This window comes from Mastigoproctus giganteus, chromosome 13 (assembly GCF_048544385.1).
Source record: "Mastigoproctus giganteus isolate SK-2022 chromosome 13, ASM4854438v1, whole genome shotgun sequence".
NCBI lineage: Eukaryota > Metazoa > Arthropoda > Arachnida > Uropygi > Thelyphonidae > Mastigoproctus > Mastigoproctus giganteus.
The window spans coordinates 59991741-60018293 of NC_143587.1; the positions used below are offsets into that span (position 1 = coordinate 59991741).

The 26553-nt window shown below is 38.5% G+C and overlaps 1 protein-coding gene across 1 annotated transcript in view; it reads right to left on the bottom strand.

Moving 5' to 3' along the window:
• The window catches only part of LOC150076091 (cationic amino acid transporter 2-like), a 153669-nt gene that overhangs the window by 96504 nt on the left and 30612 nt on the right, over positions 1-26553 (bottom strand). Inside the window, exons 4-5 of the mRNA XM_090387257.1 lie at positions 15556-15684; positions 13485-13640 (exon numbers count right to left, since the gene is read on the bottom strand). Of these exons, the coding sequence (XP_090243383.1) occupies positions 13485-13640; positions 15556-15684 (285 nt within the window). The remainder of the gene's footprint in view (positions 1-13484; positions 13641-15555; positions 15685-26553) is intronic.

Here is a 26553-nt window from a genome sequence, read left to right on the forward strand (position 1 = left end):
GTCTGTTACCTGCTTTAGTCTAGTAAGTTTGGAATTATAATTTGATGACTTCTAATACTTCTGTTCAATTAAATCACTGGTTTTGGTAATTTTTATCCTTAAATTGTGATTTAGTACAATGGTGTATATTGTGGTGTTCTTCTAGTGTGATGTTCAGTTACCTCTTTTCTGATATTTTCTGAACACTCCTATGTAATAATTTACCTGACAACGGATCCAACAACATGCTTGGTAATGATAAAGGGATTTGTAACCACATGAATGTCTTTTGTTCTTTATTTATTACTTTATAACTCATATCTATAATGATGTACTTCATTTTAACTTTCCATTATTTTTATATTCCATTTATATTGCAGACAACATGATACATACATATCAATTTTATGCTGGTACACAGTGCTCTTTAGGGCATTTCTCATACACAGTTACACTAAACAAGTATAAATCAGATACGAAAATTCATAATGTTTTTTTTTTTTTTTTTTTTTAAATCATCAAGCCCATTCACATGAGCACCATTGGCAGTAGGGCTTACAAGACTGAGGGATTATGATAGATAGAAGTAAACACTTCTTTGTGTAAAACATTGACAACTTTTTAGTTTGCCACAAAATCTCTCTGTGTGGGTTTTATTCAATGAGAAAGGGATAAAGCTTAACTAATTTACATTTATGTGGAGAAGGAGATATTGTACAAGTAAAGTTAAGTTTTATTATTAATGAAGAAGGCCCACAGAGAGGTTGAACACATCTGGTGTTATCCAAATGTGTTCAACCTCTGGTGTAACTAGTACTGTATCAAATCTCTTCTGCAGATTAAAAAGTTGTCAATGTTTTACAAAGTGGAGTGGTTCTTTCTGACTATAATTTTTTTAAACCCTTTTTTCCTGACCCCCAACCACCAGAAAACTCAATTTCCAGATGGTCACAGACATTTATGTAAAAGTGACGTAGTGCATGATCCTACTGAAGTACACCTCTATCTGAAGAACCATGGTTCTTATTCCAGAACTGTATTATTCATCAATGTTTAAAGATAAATGTGCTCTGTAACAGAATCACTGAAAATGCAATTCTAATTATCTTACAAAAGGAGATGCCCATTCACATGAGCACCATTCGCAGTAGGGCTTACTATACTGAGATCCTGAATACTGGGATCCTCATCATTTTTTCCCCCAGTATTCAAATACCAGTATTGATACAAAAATACTGATTTTTCAGTACTAATTTAAAAAATAATTGTTTATGATTTATTCACATAAAGATAATAAAATCACATTTATATGATTTTATAACTACCAACCAAAAATGATAAATATTTACAAAAGTATACCGCAGCAGAATTTGGCAAAGAAATTGTCATGAAATTGGATTCCAAGACTCGTTGGAACAGTTAGCGTTAGCAAAGGCATATGATGCAAGAAAGCAAGCTATGCAGCAACAGCCAGGAAAAAAAAAAAAAAACCTTCCACGTCACCCCTCCGTTCGTTCGAAATACCTGTCCAGCTGAGCCTTAAATTTATTTAGGCTATCAACTTCCACAACAAGGGAAGGAAGTCTGTTCCACCAACCAACTACCCGCTGGCTAAAGGCAAATTTCCGCACATCTATCCTACATCTGTCTTTGCTCAAACCATTCAAGGCTTTATACACCTCTATCACATCACCTCGCCGGAGCCGACCGGGCTAGCGAGTGGGTAAAGTACCTGCCCGGCAACCCAAAGGTCGCGGGTTCGATTCCTGCCTCGGGCTTGGATCAAAGTACTGCAAAAACCTTGGGAGGTGCAATATGGCCACAGAAGCCGATGCGCCAACAACTACCAAATCAAAAAAAAAAAAAAAAAAAATCAAATCACCTCGCCGGTGCTAGTCTCCAGACACTGTAATTTGCAAAACTTTAGCCTTTCTTCGTAAGAGCAACCCTTTGTTCCCTTCAGTAACCTTGTTGCCTTTCTCTGTACTCATTCCAGCAACTCTACATCCTTCTTGAAATGAGGCCCCCAGACCTGTATACAGTACTCAAGGTGTGGTCTGACCATTGCCTTATATAAGGGAATAATCACCTTCTTATCCCTGCTAGAAAAATTCCTGTATATCATTGATAAGACACCATGAGCCACCCTTGCAGCCCATCTGCACTGCTCAGAGAACTTCATATCTGCCTGCACAATTACCCCTAGGTCCTTTTCATTCTCTACCACTGTCAGTGTAGTACGACAGAGTTGATACGTTGCTCTGGGGTTGCTGTTTCCCATGTAGTACTTTACATTTATCAATGTTAAACTTCATTTGTCACCTCTCAGCCCATCTGCTCAATCTTTCCAGATCCTGTTGCAGCAGCATAGTGTCAGTAGTGTCCTTAACAACCCTGCCAACTTTTGTATCGTCTGCAAACTTGGACATTAAGCTTGATATACCATCATCAATATTATTTATAAATACAGAAAACAATAATGGACCCAACACTGAACTCTGTGGGACTCCACAATATTATTTATAAATACAGAAAACAATAATGGACCCAACACTGAACCCTGTGGGACTCCACTAATAACATTAGTCCACAATGAGCAGTGTCCATTGATTACCACTCTCTGTCTTCTCCCCCTCAACCACCCCTTTATCCATAGCAGCAATTTACCTCCAATGACAGTTTACTGTCCATGCTTGAAAGCTTTTCTGAGTTGAGATAGTGTTCAGAAAGCTTTAATTGATTTAGATTGCAGTATTCATTTCTGTGAGGATGAATTTAATTTATTATCTGCGACTATATCTACACTATAAAGTTTGCAGGAGATGCACTATGCCGCAAAGAAGCAAATCTTTTAACTGTAGATGCTGCCATAAAATTTATGATGGCAATCTATTCTTTTGCCAACAAAAATTCTGAAATAGCTAGAGAATCCAAATGGGTATTTTCTGCTAACCAAATATGTACCAAAATCAAATCCAGTTTAAACAATAACACTATCGATTGTTTATGTTTCTTATCTTTCTGCAGGGGACTAGGCACCAGAGAAGCAATTTTCTGTTTACAAATATTGCTACAAAGGTGCTATGAACATCAAAAAGACGTGTATATATGTTTTATTGACTACGAGAAAGCCTTCGATTCAGTAAACCACGACCGCCTAATTGACCGACTGAGAAAACTTGGGCTTGAAAACAATGATATCAACTTTATTACAACTCTCTACTGGAATCAAACAGCCCGGCTTCGCTATGACAACGATCTGACAGACCCAATTCCAATAAAAAAAGGCGTCCGGCAAGGCTGTCCATTATCTCCCATTCTTTTTAACATCTATTCGGAAATGATCTTCGACCAAACACTGGCTGACAAGAACATCGGCATAAAAGTTAACGGACACTACATCAATAATTTAAGATATGCCGATGACACAGCACTAATAGCGGATTCAGAACAAGATTTACAGACCATCTTGAACGAAGTGGACATAGAAAGCCAAGCATGGGGGCTACGAATCAACAAAAAGAAAACAAAGGTGATGAAGGTCAGCAGGACTGCAAGCAAAATCACGATCAAACTAAACAACGAAAAATTAGAGCAAATACACCGCTTCAAATATCTCGGAGTACTCATTGATGACCAGCTGAACCATGAGGCCGAAATCAAAAGCAGAATTGAACAAGCCAGGCAGGCATTCACCAAATGGAGAACCCTCCTCACCGACAGAAGCTTGAACATCATGCTCAAATTACGCACATTGAAATGCTACATCTGGCCAATACTGCTCTACGGTGTAGAAACCTGGACTCTAACATCAGCCACTACAAAAAAGCTCCAGGCCTTCGAAATGTGGCTCTACCGAAGAATGCTGAAAATTCCGTGGACAGCCAAGATAACCAACGCACAGGTCCTGCAGGACATGCACACGGAACGGGACCTGCTCAAAACCATCATCAGCAGAAAATGCAAATACCTAGGTCACATCGCTAGGAACCAACAAAAATATCACCTACTACCACTCATCCTGGAGGGAAAGATCGAAGGCAAGAAACGCCCAGGCAGACCGAAAATGGCATGGCTAGATAACATCAACACCTGGCTTCACATGACAACAGCACAAATTCTACACGCAGCGCTAGACAGAGAACAATATCAAAACGAGGTCGCAAACACCATTCGGCAGCATTAAAGAAGAAGATGTTTCTTAAGAGCTCACTTTATTCAGACAGGTAGTATGGATGCTTAAACATAATTAATATTTGCAGTATCAATATGTATTTTGTTTTTAGAATAACTATATTTTTAATAATTTTTGTCAGAATATTTATTATTGTAATAAAAGTTTAATTTAAAACAGGAATTCAAGTAATTACTTGTTTTTTCCTTACTTTGTAGTGCCTAATTGTCATCAAAATTTATTGAGAAAAATGTTTGTTTTTGGAATACCAGTATCCTGGTTTCATAAATTAAAAATACCAAAGTACCAGTATTAAGATTGTGACCGGTTTAGTGAGCCCTAATTGACAGGTTAACATCATTCTGAGGAGAAATCAAAGTTTTCATTAGCCTAGTTCACATGTCCATTTCTCTGTAAAAAAAAAAAAAAAAAAAAAAACACATTATGGAAATCCTAAAGTCTCAAAACTTTATTAGACACGTTGGACAGATAACTTGTGTAGTCGAGACCTAAGGAAATCATCTCCCTTTATACTTCTATTATTTCCCAATGCATGGATTTGGGATCAAACTTTGCTATTATTCCTTTCTCCTCTTACTAGGAGTATTTTATTTAAATGCTATTCTAATCGCATCTCACCCAGATGTAGCCATTCCCGAAGGAAAAAAATCTCGGGTAAGAGAGAACTTCTGCCTTAAAATATATTTCTAAAATTTAAAATTCCAAAAAATACTTCTTAATAGCTTATACAATCCTATTTGGTTAAAATTCACAAGATTGATTTTAAATTCAAAATGAGAACACAGATCCTCTACAAGAGGAAATCACAATAAGTTAGCATTTGTCCAATTTTACGAAAATTAGCAGGTCTCAACTACATAAGTTGTCTGTCCAACACGTCCATTTCTTTTGAAGTGGTTGTCGGACTACACAATTATATTTTAAAAATCAGTCTTTGCCTTCTTTTTGCAGAACCACTCCCAAAATTGCACAAGTCAATGAGGTTTATACAACAGGTGAGGTAAATAAGGGTTTTAACTTTATGTCCTTTAAAATTCTAAGAACATTTGGCTAATTTATGCAGTGCTTGTGATCTGTACTGATTCATGGACTTTTCAGGTGGCATAAGCATCTCAGATTGGATGTTTGCAATATCTCATTGCCTTCTGGCAATGAGAAGAACATGATATGAAAATTGTATAGATTTTTTTTTTGACTAACATAGCAAAAACCTACCATCCCTCCATCTTTTGGCCTTTAATAATACTAAACATTTCAAAGGTCCCACTTGCATGAAAATGCAGATTCCACACACACACAATCTCTGAATAACCAGATTCCACACACACACACACACAATCTCTGAATAACCAGATTCCACACACACACAATCTCTGAAGAAGTGATACATGAATGCATCATAAAATGTCTGAATGTACCAATCTGTTCAACTGAAGACAAATTTTAACTTATGCAGAGAAAGTGTTCAAATGCTTATAAAATTTATAAGGATGTGATGTGTATTTGCTGTCTTCATTTTCTGAAATTTTTCCCAGACTGCTTCAGGACTAATTGACTGGGTATTAGAGAACATAAAATGGATCCATCATTTCTTTTTGTCCTGAAGGGAAAAATAATTGGCACATGCATATTTAAAATGCTAGGAGACTGGCTGTGATAGAATATCATCAAAATATTCCCCAAGCTCTGTTTTGTGCCTTTTCAGCTGATGTGCATTCTATATTCCACAATGGTTTTGGAAATGGTGGAAACCAAGTGGACATTTTTGGAATTGAAATTGCAGCTGTATGGATAAGGATGTGAAATGTATACCAACTGTATTTCAATTCACAAGAATCAGTTTTCCCAAACAGCAAAAATCAAACAAAATATCAGAAGAGAAAACAAACTTTTTCTAACAATTGGAAACTATCTATGCTTACATTCAGTTACCAGCTGCATACAAAACTTCAGTCTCACAGATTTTTCATCAAAGCATAAGTTACAAACAGGAATTAGAAATTCAAATGATTTTCCAGGAATAGCTAAGGCTGAAAGTGTTGTTACTTTTACGAAATTTATATAAATTGTACCAAAATGAATAAATTCAGGTACATAACTTTACAAACTACATTCTACTAGGGCCTTTAGGGAAAAACAGGCAGCCCATGCCTCCTACAAGAAGTCACCCTCACAAGATTCATATGCCAAATTTTCCAAAGCAAGGATGGATTTCCAGAAGAGTAAACAATCAGTTATTGACAATTTCATGAATGGCTAGCTATCCAGGGGAAAACGCATGTGGTCCACAAGTCATACTTACACCCCTCTGTCTTTAGGTGTCCAGGAATGGTGTGAGCATGTGCTGCGTTTTAAACGAGATCACTGTGTCTGAAGCATATCCTTGGAATGAAGCGCTTAATATTTCTTCACCTACTAGTAATACAGAAATTTCCGAAGAACAGCTAATAAAAATAATAAATTCACTACCTGACAAGTCCACCACAGGAATTGCTGCAATACCTCTTTTTAGTCTAATTTCACCAGCAAAGAGCTCACTCAACTCTACAACAAAATACTCAAATATGCACAGGTGCCTGCCTTCAAGCTGGTTGTCGTACAGAGTTGTGGCAGTTCCGAAGAAGCTGCATGCATTCAGGCCAATATCAATTGCTTCTCCCTTCCTGAAATGCCTCGAGAAGTGCATCTATAATGATGTAGCACTTGCAATCTTTGCGCATAGGCCCGAACATACCCATTATGCCATGCCAAATAGATCTACTGTAACCTGCCTACAGTCCTTACCACAGAAAATACTTCATGCCTGGAATGACAATGAAGATCTTCACACCATTTTTCTGGACATAAAATCTGCTTTCGACTCAGTCCAAATCATGCCCCTTCTTGCCTTACTTGAAAGATTCTATGGGATATCTGGAAATATGCTTGAGATTCTCAATAATCTGCTATTTAGGAGAATGCTTCACTTCATAGGCAATGGCATTACAGTCTGTAAAAGCGTCGAGGTAGGGATCCCACAAGGTAGTTCTCTCTCTCAGCCTTGCTATTTGCAGCAATATTCGTTCCACTAATGGATCAAATTCCAGTGTTCCTATTGTATGCTAATGATACTGTATGCTACTTTCCATGCAAATGCCATGTTGGTGACTCACAAGAAAAACAAACCTCCTCTGAATCTGTAAACAGCTACCGAAATACATTCTGTAAGTATGTCAAATTTTTTGGACTGTCAGTTAATTCAGAGAAGTCAAACTGTCTCGTCTTTACTCCAAGTCAGATGACTTCTGCCGATACTGCATCTTCTCTATATTTGGAATTGGCAGGAAATGTTCTGACTCTCACAGACAGTGTCAAATTCCTAAGAGTAAACCTTGATGCCAACCTCACCTATAAAAAACAAATACAAGCTCAGTATTCCAAAGCCCCGAGAGCCTTCTGGGGAATGAAAATAGATCTGTGCAAAATGCACATATGCCGTAGATGTTTGGTTGGCGGCACCACCCACCAGCCTCAGGAAACTATGGGGCCTCGAATTATGGGTGCTGAAGTGGGCCAAACTTGTGGTCACGCCAGATCTACACGGCGTCTAAATCTGCACTCTACTCCAACCTGCAATACACATCCACAGAGCCCATGTGCTAAAAATAAAGGCATGATCACATCAACATCTGGAACACGGTTGGTTGCGTTTGCCAGGCAGACATCTCCACAGTAACCCCTCCTTGTGCTCAAGGCTCCACAGGTTACAGAATTTCAAGAGACACTTCCCAAATGTGACTCTGGACACTATCAACTCACTCAACATTGACCTGTGGACTATAGACAAGGCATATCACGATGGCATCTTGGCCTATCTTTCTATTTGTAAAGGATAGTTATGTAAGTATGCAATCTTATCTGCGAAAAGATCTAAACCTCCCAAGCACTTCCTAATTCATTTCACAAATATATGTGGTCTCAATTATAATCTCAACCATGTCCATTTCCACTTGCAGTCTGCCAAACCCCATGTACTTTTTCTGACAGAATCTCAGTTATCGGTTGATTCAACTACTGCTCATCTCAGATGCCCAAATTATTCGATGTATGATTCCTTCGCCTCAAAGGTGGTACTTGTGCATATGTCCGTTCTGATATTCCCTGTCAGAGACTTGGAATCTTGGAGTCCGTTCTGACATTCCCTGTCAGAGACTTGGCAATTTGGAATCTCCTCTCACTGATCTTCTCTGGCTTAAAATCTCTCTACCTCATTGTGTCAAATTCATCTGTTGTCTCTACCATTCTCCCAACTCCACTAATCACTTGGAGCTCTTTGACTTCCTCTCTTTGCAACTTGACTTTCTCCAGTCCAACTTTCCTAACAGTGAGGTAATTTTTTCTTGGTGATTTTAATGTTCACAACTCCAGCTGGCTTCCATTTTCTAGTCACACTGACCCAGCAGGTCGAGATGCTGAGGCTTTTGCAATTACTAACGAACTAGCACAGATTGTTCATTTACCTACAAGAATACCGGACAATCCTAATCATACAGCCAATACGCTTGATCTTTTTCTCACAAACAACCCTTCTAAGTACACGGTCGAAGTGAGAGCTCCTTTAGGCACTTCAGATCACAACTTGGTGATTGTCTCTTCTCCAATGGAGCCTTTATCTCATGGCTATTCCCGACCTCGTGTTGTTTGGCATTAAAAGAATGCAAAATGGGATGACCGAGATTTCTTTTCTTCTTTTCCTTGGTCGGATTACTGTTTCAAAACTTTTGATGTCAACATTTGCTCAGATCGTGTCAGCGAAATTATTCTTGTAGGAATGGAATCCTTTATCCCCCAATCCACTTTAAAATCTCGACCTTTATCTAAACCTTGGTTTTCCAATAAATGTGCTAAGGCTGTTCAAGAGAAGAATGTTGCATATCGTAATTGGCTTGTTTCCAATTTTTTTTCATTTTCTGCCTACACCAAAGCTCGCAACAATTGTAAAGCAGTTATTAATCAGTCCAAACTAGAGTTTGAACAGGCTAAGAGTAGAAAGCTTGCTTCTTGCACTAATGGTAGCCGAGCATTCTGGTCTCTTGCCAAAGCTATTGGCCGCAACTTTTGCCCATCTCTGCTCCCACTTCTGTCCAAACCAGATGGTTCTGTTGTCACTTCAGCCAAGGATAAAGCTGACCTGCTAGCATCCCATTTTTCTTCCAGCTCATGTATTAATGATCTTGGTAAAACACCTCCCACCATTCCCAACACACTCCATTCAATGCCTCCTGTGGTCTTCCATCAAAAGGATATCAGAAGGATTTTGATGAACCTTGATGCTAAGAAAGCTCCAGGTCCTGATGGTATTTCTCCACTTGTTCTCAAAACCTGTGCTCCTGAACTTACTCCTATTCTTTGCCGCCTTTTTTCACTTTCTTATTCCAAAGGTGTTTTTCCTTCTGCTTGGAAATTTGCTCATATCCAGCCAGTTCCCAAAAAGGGTGACAAATCCCTCCGGTCCAATTATCGTCCCATTGCAATTACTTCTACTCTTTCTAAAGTAATGGAGAAATCAATTAACCGTCAACTCTTAAACTACCTAGAAACCTTCCGTCTGATCAACGATCGCCAGTATGGATTCCGTCAGTGTCAATCCACTGGTGATATTCTGGCTTATGTTACTCATTTATGGACTAATTCAATGGAAAGGTTTGGTGAAACACAAGTAGTTGCTCTTGACATCTCAAAGGCTTTTGATCGTGTTTGGCATAAAGGTCTTCTAAACAAGCTTCCATCTTATGGTTTGCCAACTGTTTTTAGTAATTGGTTATCCAGTTTTCTCTCTGATCGCTCACTGAGGGTGACAGTAGATGGCTCTCTGTCTACTAACTTCTCCACTAATGCCGGTGTCCCCCAAGGTTCAGTTCTTTCCCCCACTCTTTTCCTCTTGTATATTAATGACCTTCTTCCATTGACTGGAAATCCTATCCATAGTTTTGCCGATGATAGCACTTTGCATTACACTTTCCATTTTGAGAAACCTTGCCCTGCCCAATCACCTTCAACTTCTCGAAAATCTGCTACCAATTCCTTAAGTTCTGATCTTCAGGTAATTCTCCAGTGGGGCAAAGACAACTTAGTTGATTTCAACCCGTCTAAAACTTAGTCTTGTCTTATATCTCGCAAAAAGGATTCTTTTGCTCCTATGCTTATCTTTAGTGACACTCCAATTTCTAGGCAAAATGATATATCTCTTTTGGGATTACCCTAACTTATAAATCGCTCTTGGCACAAGCACATTACAAATATTGCTTCCTCTGCATCTAAAACACTTGGTTTTCTCTTTCGCTCTCGGCATTACTTTTCCAAACAGCTGCTCACTCTGTATAAATTGCAAATCCGCCCTGCCATGGAATATTGTTCTCACATCTGGGGTGGTGCCCCCAAAACCTCTCTCAGGCTTCTTGATTCCATTCAGAAGAGGGCAGTTAAGTTAATTAATGATTCATCTCTAACAGAGTCTCTCCACTTGCTTTCTCATAGACGTACTGTTTCTGCTGCATGCCTCTTCTACAGATACTTCCATGGGCACTGTTCTTCTGAATTGGCTTCTATAATTCCTGCTCTCTCTTTCAAAACAATCCGAACACGTGCCATCACCAGCCAACATCCATTTACTATCCAACTTCAAACCCACAGAACCAACTTTTCATCTTCCTCATTTATTCATTCAACTGCCGTTTTCTGGAACAACCTTCCTTCATACGTATTTCCTGAAAATTACAATCTACAGAAGTTCAAGTCCAATGTCAACAAATATCTTCTTTCATCTTCTCAACCTCCAACCCAAGCACGGTACTAAGTACTATAGGTTCTAATACCTCTCGTGTTTGGGATTCACATAAAAAAAAAAAAAAGTGCCGGTATTAGCTGATGTCATTTCATGTTCTGCTCAACTTGTAACCCTTTTTTGTTTTAATTACTATTTGATTATTATTTTTTGTTTTTATTTATAATTATTTAGTTATTTGTTATTATCATTTATTTTATTTTTTTTCTAAAAATCACTTTTCAGGGAAAAAAAAAAAAATCACTTGTATTAACAGTATATTGTAAGGTTCCTCTGGCTTTGTGTAAGGAATCACTATTGTATACAATTTATGTTAATAAAGAATCTTATTACTGTTATTCTGTCCTAGTTCTTACTAGGACAGAATAACATACATACAAACAGATATTGATAGTTTGACCTTACAGGTCAAACTATCAATATCTGTTTTCTTGCTAGTATCCATGATTGAAATACAAAATACTGAGAGATGTGACTACTTCCTTAACCAAACTAGTTATGACTAAAACATATTAATGAAGAATCTGAAGAGGATGTCATCAGATGAAGTTTAAATTTAAAAACTAAAAGTGCCAATTAGGAAAGCTTTGAAAAGTATCATTTCTGAAAATATCATATCATACACAGTAATTTTTACCTGTCAAACAAAGTGTAATGCCCAGTGCCAAGAAATCAGGATAATCAGAGACACCTGGAAGTTTTATAGGCAGTGTATGGGAAAGGTAACGTTCAATGATACCACCCATTAATGAATCCAAATATCCACTATATCCTCTAGCAACTGATGCTGTTCCTAAAATTATGAACAGCAATATAAAAAATTAGGATTCAGAGATCGAGTGAATTTTATTATTGTATATACATTATTTTTTTTTCATTGTCATTATACTGTAAAGGAAATGCAAGAATAATTAATGTTATATTTTACCATATAAAATTAGTCTCTGACTGAATCAAGAGAAGATAAAACATTAGCAAATAAAGATTTAGCATGTATGACTAAGTTAATTTTTTCCAAACCTCTTGATATTGAGAAATTTAAACTGAAGTAATCAGGCTCTTAATTTGGATTTTTTTAAAGTTAATTTTCCTTCTTAAATATAAACCAATCTTATTTCTTTTAGTTATTACATTATCACAACAACATACACTGATGAGCCAAAAAATTTTGACTACCTACCTAACATGATGTTGGTCCTCCACGTGCAGCCAAAACAGCTTGTACCCGGTGAGGCATGGATGTTACAAGATTTCTAAATGTGTGTTGTGGTATCTAGTACCAACATGTAACCAGCAGATCCTTTAACTCCTGGAAAGTCCGTGGTTGAGACACCACAGATCGAAGTTGCTGTTCCAACACAAACCACAGATGCTTGATGGGATTGATGTCTGGGAAATTTGGAGGTCAGGGCAACACTCAAAAGTCTTCCTCATGTTCCACGAACCAGTCTCGAACAATCCGGGTGGTGTGGCATTGAACATTATCCTGCTGAAAGACGGCACCGCCAGAGGGAAAGACCGTAGCTATGAAAGAATGTACTTAGTCAGCAAAGATGTTTAGGTAGATGGGAGACATCAGAGTGCCTGGCACATGGATGACTGGACCCAGGGTATCCCAGCAGAACATCGCCCAAAGCATGACTCCATTGCCAGCGGCTTGTTTTCATCCCACAGTGCATCCAGGTGCCATCACTTCCCCAGGTAAACGACGCACACGTACCCAGCCATCCACATGATGCAACAGGAAACATGATTCATTGGACCAGACGACCTTCTTCCAATCACTCAAGGTCCAGTTTCGATGCTTGCGTGCCCATTGTAGATGCTGTCATCAGTGAACCATGGTTAGCATGGGCACTCGGAGAGTGCCTGTGGCTATGTAGCCCCCATTTTCAGCAGGGTTCAATGTACTGTGTGTTGTGACACATTACTCCCATCACCAGCATTCCAATTACCAGTGAGTTGTGTCACAGTCGCCCTTCTGTTGCTATGTACCATCCAGGAGAGCCTTCACTCACCTTGAGCATTGATGAGCCGTGGTCGTCCAACACCTCACCGGCAGTTCATGGGTTTCCCCTCCTCGGACCACTTTCAGTAGGTACTAACAATGGCTGACCATGAGTATCCCACCAGCCGTGCCGTTTGGATATGCTCTGATCCAGTTGTCTGGCCATTACAATTTGGCCTTTGTCAAATTTGCTTAAGTCCACTGCCTTTCCCATCTGAAGAACAAGAGTAACACTGATTTACAGAGCCCAGTATCAGGTGTTTTTTATACAGTGTCCTGACCCACACCGCAGTTCACCTGCAGTTTCTTCAATTTGCATAACGACTCGCTGGTCATAATGTTTTGACTCATCGGTGTAGTACAGGCATACCTCGGTTAACGTTACCTCTGATATAAATTTAAAAACTAAAAGTGCTAATTAGGAAAGCTTTGAAAAGTATCATTTCTGAAAATATCATATCATACACAGTAATTTTTACCTGTCAAACAAAGTGTAATGCCCAGTGCCAAGAAATCAGGATAATCAGAGACACCTAGAAGTTTTATAGGCAGTGTATGGGAAAGGTAACGTTCAATGATACCACCCATTAATGAATCCAAATATCCACTATATCCTCTAGCAACAGATGCTGTTCCTAAAATTATGAACAGCAATATAAAAAATTAGAAAATTTCAAGCCCCATTTAACATAAAAAAAATATTCCAGTTTAATCACCTGAAATCTAAACAAACTGAAGAAATTATGGAAACCTTTGGGGCTTCTCGTGGTTGGTTCGAGAAATTTAAAAAAACAGGCCAGGATTCATAGTGTAAAATTAACAGGAGAAGCTGCAAATAAATTTCCAGAAAAACTAAAGGAAATAATTGAACGTGAAAATTTTCCAAATTTGGTGTTCAATGTTGACGAAAGCGGTTTGTTCTGGAAACGGCTACCAACAAAAAGCTTCATTTCTATTGAAGAAAAATCAGCTGCTGGGTTCAAAGCAGCCAAAGACCGTTTAAACGTTACTCTTTGGATCAAATGCCTCTGGTGATTATAAATTAAAATTGTTATTAGTTTACCATTCAGAAAATCCGAGGACGTTAAAAGGTAACATAAAAATGAATTTACCTGTAATATGGAAAGCAAACAGAAAAGCGTGGGTTACCAAGGAGTTATTTACTGATTGGTTCGTTAACCACTTTTGTCCTGAAGTAAAACGGTATTGTCTGATTGGTTTGTTAACCACTTTTGTCCTGAAGTAAAACGGTATTGTCAAAAAAAACAACTTTGAAGAAAAAGCTCTTTTGTTGTTAGACAATGCTCCGGGACATCCTACTGATCTTAACACGTTGGACACATGCATTCCTGTCAAAGTTGTGTTTCTTCCAGCAAACACAACTTCCCTGATTCAACCATTGGATCAGGGAGTAATAACATCATTTAAAGCTTATTATCTGCGTCGAACATTAAGCAGTTTAACTGAACTAGAGGATAAAGAGGAAATGACAGTTAAAACTTTTTGGAAAAACTACACCATTAAAAACGCAATTGAAAACATTGATAGTTCTTGGAAAGAAGTCACTAAGAAATGCTTAAATGGAGTTTGGCGCAAAATATGGCCAGAAGTTGTACTAGAAGAAGAAAATAACATCCAAGAAATTAGAAATGAAGTTATCCAGATGGCTCAATCAATAGGTTTTGAAAATGTCGATGAAGAGGATGTTAGAAATTTATTGAATGCAGAAGATGATGGTTTTTCAGTGGAAGATTTAGAAAACCTTGTTAGCAACAAAGACAAAGATAATGAAGACGAAGTTAAAGAAGTTCCTGCCGAAAAAGTGTTAACAACCAAAGATTTAAAAAGGTGCTTAAATGACATTGAAAACGTTTTAAATTTTTTTAGTGAAAATGATCCTGATTTAGGAAGAAGTGTTATTGTTAAGCGATCAGTGTTAAATGCAATAACTCCATATAGGCAATTGTTAAATGAAAGAGAAAAAGAGCATAAACAATCAACTTTAGACTCATATTTTAAAATATGATTTCACTTTGTATGTAAGCTGACTATTTATTTAATAAAACTTTTCTTTGTTCGAAAAAAAAGCTTTTCATTTTCTTTACGTAGGAATGTATCCCTATTCTGGCCATAGTATTTTTACCTCTGAAAACGAAGTTTCGCTTAACGAAGTAATTTCGTGGAATGCATCCTATTCGTTATTCGAGGTATGCCTGTACTTTAATTAACAACACAAAATGATAAACTTGGTATACTTGTATCACAGTATCATATGCAGTGCTGAATTAGTGATTCATCTATATTCATGCATATCTGAATTAATTTTATTATTATTATTAGCCATATGGCACAAGGAAGCCTGAGGCTTAGCTGCACCAGCCAAAAAAAATTTCTGAATTATCCTGTGCGTGCGTGTGTGTGTGTGTGTGTGTGTGTGTGTGTGAGAGAGTGTGAGAGAGAGAGAGAGAGAGAGAGAGAGAGAGAGAGAGAGAGAGAGAGAGAGAGAGAGAGAGAGAGAGAGAGAGAGAGAGCCCCTGGGATAATACTTACCTATTACATATTCTAAAACTAGATTCCATCCAATTATAAAAGCCATTAGTTCTCCTACAGTCACATAACTGTATACATAGGCAGATCCTGCTTTTGGCACTCTAGATCCAAATTCAGCATAACACAAACCTTAAAACAAGCAAAGGTAAAACAAATATTTAAAAATCTTTCATAAAAAAAAATGTTAAATGAATTAATTACCAAATCTTGATCAATATATGTGATATTTCTTTACATTAGAATAGTATGGAAAAATGTCTATATATCTTTATAATGATATTAGAGCCTATCATAATGAATTGGATAAAGAAAGTGAAATCTCACACAGACTTCAGCTTGACACAGGATGAGGGCCTTGCATTTCAGAATCATTTTTCACCACGAAAATGAAGACATACTCTGCAATGTGGGCAATTAGACAAGAACTGATGGGGCTACTCAATGTGGATGTAGTTGTGATCTATGTTCAGCTGTGCCTACAACCAACTGAACTTTACACATCTTCAATCCAACCTACTGCCTTGCCTTTGTATGTAAACAGATTCCTTGGAACTGAGTATACCAGACAACAAGATGAATGAATAGAGTTATGGGCAACTCATTCACCATTTCCAGGACTGTATTATATACTCATCCAAATATAATCCTGTTTTGAGTTCACATAGCATCCAGTAATATTCTTCTTCTTTCTCAAATGCTTATCGGTATGATTGGCATCCCATGTCTTCAAGGCTTTATTTCTACTCTATGTGCTGGATGCAACAATGGCAACTCCTACCTACCATTGCATTCTATATTGTGCAACCTCTCCTGCCTAAAGAATTTTTTTGCAAACAACAGTCAACCTTTTTAATGCACTGGGCAATAGACCATGTAAAATACTGTCGGTGCAAGCATTACAGAGTGAAGAGCCTATTTGAAGCCCAGAGCTTACTTCAACTATAAAATGGGAGCACCTAAAGGAAATTCCTAGGATAAAGATAGAATAAGACGTAATACTATGTTAAGAAGTAATACCCTGTAATCAGTGAGCTACAGTAACAAGTAATTAATCAAATCTTTATGCAATCTAAAATCGTGAAACACTGTCGAACCACCATATTGTTTGTAATATATTGTAAATAACTATTCTTGCTTTTTTTTGTACATCCTTACAGCTGATCAGTTCTGTGGAGAAGGGGTGAAAGCAAACATTTTCTGGAGAAGAGGAATAATAATCATGAAGATGACAACGATAACGTGCAATTAGCACCCAGTGTGCTTACAAATGCCAGACCACCAATGTGATGGGCCCAAAAACGCAAAAGTAAATCCATCTGACCTACTGCCCCCAAAGGTCAAAGTGATGGCTTTAAGGCAAAATGGCACTTCCAATAACTATCACCCACCACTGGTTACAAAAAGACAAAGCTAAACAAATCCACCTCCATAGCTGGATGAAGAGGACAAGTAGAAATATTGAACATGCTGCATTAAGTGTGGCACAGGATAAAGTCACTTTTGTACAAGCCTTAGGCAAAGGGGTTGGTTCAAAAAGTTGCAACATTCTTACAAGGAAAACAGCAGAGTAAGTGGTACTGTCCCCACACAGAAGAACTCTTTATAGCATACAAAACGCACATGCCGTACACAATACCCTTCACAGCTACAAGCCGGGGATATTTACCCCCGGCTTGTAGCCGTGAAGGGTTGGACTAGATAGCCTTGTCCTTCCCTTGTGGCTACCACAAGGGAAGGACAAGGCTATCTAGTCCAACCAACAGAAAGTACTTCCTGTCCAACTGCACTAGTGACCACCCAGGAAGGAAGGAAGGAAGAAAGAAAATGCCAATACACAAAGCGGAACAGTGAAATGAATACATTCCTCATGCAAGCATACTACAAAATACCACACCAGAGACTGATATGACTAAGTAAAGAAGGAAACTATACAAGTGGCCAGAAGGGTTTCCAACTGCTCATTTCAGCAAACAGAAAACCAGAGAAGGACCATCATCATGAAGAACCTGATAGCACCTGCAATCTTGAAAAAAATTAAGCAGGATGAGACCAACTATAAAGAACATGGACAATATTGAACCAGAGGATAAACAGCAAGAAGAAATACAACCCAGAGCAGCTGAAGTGGAAACAAACCAGGTCACAATATCCAGAAAAGAAGAGTGGAAGAAGGCCCTAGCAGAATTCTAGGGAATGGAACCCACAAAGACCCACACTACACCAAAGCAGAGACCCAACAGAATCCTGCAACAAGTCACAGACCACCAGGAGGGCACTTACCACGAGGGGTGCACATAAGCCACAATGAAAAGACAGTTTTTAGCATTCACGAGGGCTCCAACAAGTTCCCAGGAAAACATCACCTAATACCAAACCGAAACACTACTCTCACCTGCCTGTTTCTTTTGAACCAGGACATTTAAATGATTCCTCTCCACAGTTTGTCACCATACCCTCCATCAACCATCCACATGGCACAGCAGGAAACATAATTCATCAGAAAAGGCAACCTTTTTTCAGTCATCAATGATCCAGTGATGCTGTTCAGATGCAAACTTTTGGTGTCATCGGCAACAGGAGGGGAGTCATTGGATGTGGTCTTGGAAACAATTCCAGTCAGCCATTCCATCTACTGGCTCTGCACAAGTTTGTGTCATGCTCTGTCCACTATCCATCCACTCTTGGAACACCTTAAATACAGCACTCTGTGAAGAGGCCACAAGATTTGCAGTTTTTCTAATACTGCCACTTTTCAATTGGCACCCGACAATCAACCTTTTTTTTTGAAGTCCATCAAATCACACCTCTAGCCCACATCGATCAAGTACTTCATATGGACCGCAAGCCACAAACCTGCAGTTATCACATTTACTGGTTCGCATCATGATACATGTGCTATCAAGAGGGTGGTATGGTTGATTGCTAACACATGGGGATGGTCATAATATTTTGACTGGACAGTGTGTGCATGTATACATCTCTCTCTCTCTCTTCCCCCCCCCAAGTGCCACCACATTCAAGAGTTTTATATAACAATACACAGATAATCTAAATCTAATTAATGCCACATTAGAACTGTTTTTAATATATGAATTCCTCTTTTCCATATAAACTACACTGAAAAATGAAATAATTGTCAGACTTTCATTTGTCTGATTTTAATGACAATTGGGATTGCTCAACAAATCTTTCTAAATTTTTTATTTATTTATTTTTTTTATTATTTTTATGTAATACTCAAACACGAGAGGTATTAGAACCTATAGTACTTAGTACCGTGCTTGGGTTGGAGGTTGAGAAGACAAAAGAAGATATTTGTTGACATTGGACTTGAACTTCTGTAGACTGTAATTGTCAGGAAATACGTATGAAGGAAGGTTGTTCCAGAAAACGGCAGTTGAATGAATAAACGAGGAAGATGAAAAGTTGGTTCTGTGAGTTTGAAGTTAGACAGTAAATGGATGTTGGCTGGTGGCAGCACGTGTTCGGACTGTTTTGAAAGAGAGAGTGGGAATCATAGAAGCCAATTCAGAAGAACAGTGCCCATGGAAGTATCTGTAGAAGAGGCATGCAGCAGAAACAGTACGTCTATGAGACAGCGAGTGGAGAGACTCTGTTAGAGATGAATCATTAATTAACCTAACTGCCCTCTTCTGAATGGAATCAAGAAGCCTGAGAGAGGTTTTGGGGGCACCACCCCAGATGTAGGAACAATATTCCATGGCAGGGCGGATTTGCAATTTATACAGAGTGAGCAGCTGTTTGGAATAAAAGTAACGCCGAGAGCGAAAGAGAAAACCAAGTTTTTTAGATGCAGAGCAAGCAATATTTGTAATGTGCTTGTGCCAAGAGAGATTAGAAGTCAGGGTAATCCCCAAAAGAGAATATCATTTTGCCTAGAAATCGGTGTGTCACTAAAGATAAGTATAGGAGCAGAAGAATCCTTTTTGCGAGATATAAGACAAGGCTGAGTTTTAGAAGGGTTGAAATCAACTAAGTTGTCTTTGCCCCACTGGAGAATTACCTGAAGATCAGTATTTAAGGAATTGGTTTGTTATTGTTATTTGGTTTTTAGGAGCATTAGTAACTAAGGCCATATTGCTCCGGGATATGCGGTGGTCAATCCTTGACCTTTCCGCATCCTCCGTATTTGGTGGTGACGGGCTCGAACCCCAGTCTAATCAAGAAGCGTGTGCTACGCACTGCTGCTCCTTCCCACCTGGCTACGGAGGCGCCTTAAGGAATTGGTAACAGATTTTCGAGAAGTTGAAGCGGATTGAACAGGGCAAGGTTTCTCAAAATGGAAAGTGGAATGAACTAAATATAAAATTTTATGAAAATCTGTCCTTGGGAGTCAATTTGTTAGATTTGGAGAGGCAGGCGGATGGTTAGACATGGTGAAGACAATAGGTGCTTATGCATATACAGTCGATTCTGGTTATTTGGGACACATCGGGACTGGTGCATTTTGGCCCGATTAAGCGGCTGCCCCAATTATGCGAAGTTTCGCATAAATAGTTAAAAATACAGCTTTACGATTGATTTTCTGTACGATCAAGTCACGTTATGATGGACTCGCCATAGTAAAGTACCGTTCACTGTACCACAGAGCAGTAAGATATTATTACTCTGTGCATTATACGATATGTAGTACGCGTCGGTCATTGTGATCACATTTGTGAATTGAATTTTAATTTTATTAAACAGCGATTCTAATAAGTGAAAATAGGAGGAATATTATCCAGAGGCTATAAATATAAAGATATAAAGCACAAATTTACACTTTACTACCATACTGATTAAAAAATTAAATTATACACGAAAATCGGAAGAATATTTTCCATGGGTTAGCAAAATAAAAATAAAATTTACGTTTATGTGCATAGCTTAATTAATATGTACTATAATATGTACATACTAACTAGTTGATATTTCTGTTCACTAACATTTGTGAGTGGGGGTTAATATTTAAAACAGTAAAAAAGATAAACATTCAATAACAAAACACAGCACACACAAATTGCAAGTAACACAATGCGTGCAAGTGAGAACAGAGTAACAAGTTACGAAGCTTAAAAAGGAATGAAGAGAAGATTCTGAAAACTTATTTTTTTATATGATTGAAGATTTCATGGAAGTGTAAACGCATTTCACCATAATAACCCACAATCGCAGCTGTCAGTTTAAAAATATTCAATAAGATTGAGTTTACTATCTGTTTATAATCATCATCATCAACCATTTTCAATCCACTGCAGGATGAAGGCCTCTCCAGCAACTTTCCAGTTCCTTCTGTTTTGAGCACTGGCCATCCATTTACAACCCACAAACTCATGAATTTCATCTATCCATCTCCGCCTTTGTCTTCCATGTTTTCTTCTAGCTCCTCTTGGGTACCATTCTGTTATTTTCTTAGTCAATCTGTCATTATGTCTTCCAGCTATGTGTTCTGCCCAAGACCATTTTAGTTCTTTAGTTTTGAAAAGAATGTCCTTTACTTGAGTTTGCTGCCTAATCCATGTGTTTCTCCTCTTATCTGACAGTCTGATTCCCAATATAATTCATTCCATTCTTCGCTGTGTAGTTCTCAGCTTCTCTTCCATTCTTTTGGTGAGTGCCCAAGTTTCACTTCCATAAGTCATGGTGGGGAGTATACATTGGTTCATTATTTTACGTTTCAGACAAACTGGGATATTGCTCTCCAGTATGTGACTATATTTCCTGAATGCTATCCATCCAAAATTTATTCTTCTCTTGACTTCCAGCCATTTATCATTATTACAGCTAATAACTTGTCCCAGATAAGTATATGACTCCATCTTTTCAATTACTGCTCCTTCAATCATTATTTCCCTTTCAGTGGCATACTTGTTCATCATTACTTTTGTTTTAGCCATATTCATCTTTAGTCCAAAATCCTTACTAACTCTGCATAACCGATTAAGATTTTCCTCTAATTCTTTGGGATCGTGGCTTATGACCACAATGTCTTCTACAAATCGTAAATGGTTTAGGTACTCTCCGTTCACATTGACTCCTTTCTGCGTCTTTGTCTAGTCTAATAAAGGAGGTAGCACTCTCATATATTTTCTTCAAAATCATAATATGTGGGGTATCTATGCCTTGTCTTTCCAGTGCCCGAAACATTGCCTTATGCTGTATGGAGTCAAATGCCTTTTCATAATCCACAAATGCCAGGCATAATGGTGTTTTATATTCATTTGTTTTCTCCATTAGCTTTGATATTACGTGAAGGTGATCCATAGTTGAGAATCCTGTCCTAAAGCCAGCTTGCTCTTTTGGTTGATTCTCATCAAGTATTCTTTCTAACCTGTTAGTAATGACCCTTTTGAACAAATTTTAGATGTGAGATAACAAGCTAATTGGTCTGTAATTTCCAATTTCTGATTTATCTCTTTTCTTATGCAGCAAAACTATGATTGCATTATTCCACTGCTTAAGATGCACACCTTTTCTAATGCACTTTGTGAAGAGCCTTGCCAGTTTTTGTGTTATGTCTCTTCCTCCCAATTTTAACAACTCTACAGTAACTTCATCTTCCCCCGGGGCTTTCTGATTCTTCATTTTCTTCAATGCATGTTCTACCTCATCAGGAAGAATATTGGGTATGTCGTATGTGTTGCTACTTTACAATCCATCTTCCCCACTTCTGGCATCATCCCCTCGCTCCTTGTATAATTCTCTATAGTAGTCTTCTGCTATTTCAATTATGCCTTCTCTACTGTTTATAAGTACACCATCGCTATTCTTCAGTTTCAGTATCATTTGTCTTTCTGTATTACTGCTCATGGCTGCTGATTTAAATCCTTTGTTTTCCTTTAATGCTTGTTCTACTTTTCTTGTGTTAAATCTTCTTATGTCCTCTCTCAGTCTCTTTCTAATGGCTTTGCATAACTCAGTATACTCAATTTTTTCCTTGTCAGTGTTTATCTTGCAAAAATATCTGTTTATAATAGATAGCAGTAACAGAAAAGCCAGATAAACAGGGGACTGCTAATTGTTTTTATTGTTTTCTGGTTGTGACCTCAGAGACAATCGTAATCTCAAGTGCTGCGGTCTCCTGCCCCGATTAAACGGCATGTTGTCCCAATTAAGTGAAGTAAAACCTGGCTATTTTCTCGATTGGGTTCTGTTCTTAAAAATTTGTCCCAAATAAACGGCTGCTCCGATTAACCAGTGGCCCAAATAATCGGAATCCACTGTATATGCAAATGCACCTAAAAAGGAAACTATGCTGGAGAGGGTGCTCTGGTCGCAGAAGAGAACAGTCTGTGGATTTTTGGCTGCTGTAAAGGGATAAGCATTTTGATAGTTTTTCTGTATTCTTCATTAATTAATATACTACATTGTGTTTCACAAAAATATTAAATAGGTTTAGTAGTATTCATTAGCTTCTTATTTTGAATTTAACTAGTGATTTTTGGAAGTTACGACTCCTGGCGTTGCTGCCAATATTGTTGAACTAGCCGCCATATTGTAATCAATAAGAAATAGTGCAACATAGTAGTAGTAGTAGTAGTGGCATGTGATGCAAGTGTATGAGCTTATGCAGCATCAGCCAAAAACAAAAAAAAAATTTACAAAACAAATTCCATAAATGTTTGTCCAGTTCCTCCTTAAATTTATTTAACCTATCAACTACCACAACAACAGATGGAAGTTTGTTACAGCAATTAACCACCCACTGGCTAAAGGCAAATTTCCACACATCTATTCTACATCTGTCTTTCTTCAATCTGAATTTATGCCCCCTTAGGTTTGTAATCTGAACAAGTGGAAGAATCCCATCAGAATTCAGCGTGCTCAACCCATTCAATGCCTTATACACTTCAATCAGATCACCTCACAGGTGCCTAGTCTCCAGCCACTGCAATTTGCAGAACTTAAGCCTCTCTTGGTAAGAGGATTCCTTCATTCCCCTCACCAATCTTGTTGCCCTTCTCTGTACACACTCAAGGAAATCTACATCCTTCCTAAAATGAGGCCTCCAGACCTGTACGTAGTATTCAAGGCGTGGCCTGACCATTGCCTTATACAGAGGGGCAATCACCTCCTTTTCCTGCTAGCAAAATTCCTATATATCATTGACAAAACCCCATGACCTGCCCTGGCAGGCTGTCTGCATTGCTCAGAAAACTTCATATCTGACTGCACAATTACTTCCAGGTCTTTTTCATTTTCTACCACCTTAAGTGTAGTACCACACAGTTGGTACATTTCTCTGGGGTTACCCATATGCAGTACTTTGCATTTGTCAAGGTTAAACTTCAGTTGCCACTTCTCAGCCCATCTGCCCAAATTTTCTAGATCTTGTTGCAGTAACACACTGCCATTATTGTCATTAACAACCCTGCCAACCTTTGTATCATCTGCAAACTTCGACACTAAGCCTGATATACCTTCATCAATATCACTGATAAATATACAAAACAGTGGACCCAACACTGAACCCTGTGGGACTCCACTAATAATGTTAGTCAACGAAGAGCAACACCCATTGATTACCACCTTCTGTCTTCTCCCACTCAACCATCCTTTTAGGCACTGTAGCAACTTACCCTTAATACCATTCTGCTCCAATTTGTACAGTAGTCTTCCATGTGCAACAGTGTCAAAAGCTTTCCTGAAATTCAAGTATATGATATCAAAATTATTTTTTGCATCCAGTTCCTTTGTAGCCACATCATAAGAATCAATCAAATTTGTCAGACAAGACTTTCCTTTAACAAACCCATGCTGTGTCTGAATTATTGCTGCAGTCTTGTCTAGATGATCCTGCAATGCATCTTTAAACAGTGACTCCATTATTTTACCCGGAACAGAAGTTAAACTAACTGGTCTGTAATTACTCGTGTCACCCTTCTATCCCCCTTTGTGAATTGGGGATACATTTGCACATCTCCAGTCCGTTGGGACCTCCCGTGAGTCCAAAGATGCTCTCATAATTATGGCTAAGGGTTTGCTTACTTCCTTTGCTGCTTCCTTTAATATAACTGCAACAGCAACCCCAAGAGCAATGTATCAACTCTGTGGTACTACACTGACAGTGGTAGAGAATGAAAGGGACTTGGGGGTGGTTGTGCAGGCAGATATGAAGTTTTCTGAGCAGTGCAGACGGGCTGCAAGAATAGCTCATGGTGTATTGTCGATGATATATAGGAATTTTTCTAGCAGGGATAAGGAGGTGATTATTCCCTTGTATAAGGCAATGGTCAGGCCACACCTAGAGTACTGTATACAGGTCTGGAGGCCTCATTTCAAGGATGTAGGGATGATGAAACGAGTACAGAGAAGGGCAACAAGATTGGTGAATGGAACAAAGGGGTGCTCTTACGAAGAAAGGCTATTACAGTGTCTGAAGACTAGGCACCAGCGAGGTGATCTGATTGAGGTGTATAAAGCCTTGAATGGTTTGAGCATGCTCAATGCTGATGGGATTCTTCCTCTTGCTCAGAAAAATCACCTGAGAGGGCATAAATTCAAATTGAGGAAAGACAGATGTAGGATAGACGTGAGGAAATTTGCCTTTAGCCAGCAGGTGGATGGTTGGTGGAACAGACTTCCATCCCTTGTCGTGGAAGTTGATAGCCTAAATAAGTTTAAGGCTCAGCTGGACAGTTATTTCAAACGAACAGAAGGGTGAAGTGGAAGTGGTTATTTTTTATTTATTTATTTATTTTTATTTATTTTTTTTATTTTATTTTATTATTATTTTTTTTTTTTTTTTTGGCTGATGCTGCATAAGCTTGCTTTCTTGCATCAAATGCGGCGCCTCCGTAGCCAGGTGGGAAGGAGCAGCAGTGCGTAACACACGCTTCTTGATTAGACCGGGGTTCGAGCCTATGACCACCAAATATGGAGGATGCAGAAAGGTCAGGAAATGACCACTGTGTATCCGCGGAGCAATATGGCCTTAGTTGCTAATGCTCCTAAAAAAACCAAATAACAAATAACAAATCTTGCATCAAATGCCTCTACTAATGCTAATGCTATCCTGAAAGAGGCCTCTGAGGTCGGGAAAACTCATGTCTAAAAAATATATAAATTCATACACCGACCAATGAATAAAATTTAATATGACTACAATCTTTACACAAAAATATTTACAATAAACTATTGCGGAATGCTAAAAACTGTAATAAAAGATCATTTACAATAAAATTTGCTAAAATATAAAACATTAAAAGCGCTAAAAACCTGAAGCTTTCGGGAGCATCAGCTCCCTTCTTCAACAGTGATATGACTTCCTGCAACATCTCCTTAAGTAGCAGGCTCACGGTACCTCCACATGTGGTATTTCTCCACGTGGTTCAATCAGCACATGGTCAGAACTGGAAGCGGAAATGTCTCGGGAACGTGGCAAAGAAAATCGTTCATCCGACCTTAATATAATTGTTTCAAAGATAGGATTAATACGTATACCTCTATTCATGATATTCCTACTGGATGAACTATTCCATAAACCCTCGAGCCATTTACGCTCCCAGTATCCATGTGCACGATCCAAAATAATAGCGTCCTCCGGGGAGATTTGATGCTGCTTCTCCCAAAAATGTTTGGCCACAGCAGGCTTGTTGTATTCAGCGGGTCTTATGGCATTTAAATGTTCCCCCAGACGATCCCTGAGCCGTCGTTTTGTTTCCCCACATAACACTCCCCACAATCCGGGCATTCTATTCTATAAACCACTCCACTACTAAGATCTTTTGGTATGCAGTCTTTGACCTGAGACACAGCTGTGCACAGCCTCCGCCCGGGAAGCTGTACACAGTGTGTCCCATAACCCCATAAAATTCTTGCCAGATGTTCAGTAAGGCCCGGATAGTAGGGGATGTATGCGGTGGCTACCGGAACGAACGACTCCCTACGTTCGGACACTCCTCTACTATATCTATCCAGGATCCTCTGGGGGTATCCGCACTTTCTAAGTTCTGCCGTGACACGATTAATTTCTTTTTCTTTATCCTTAGAAGTGGT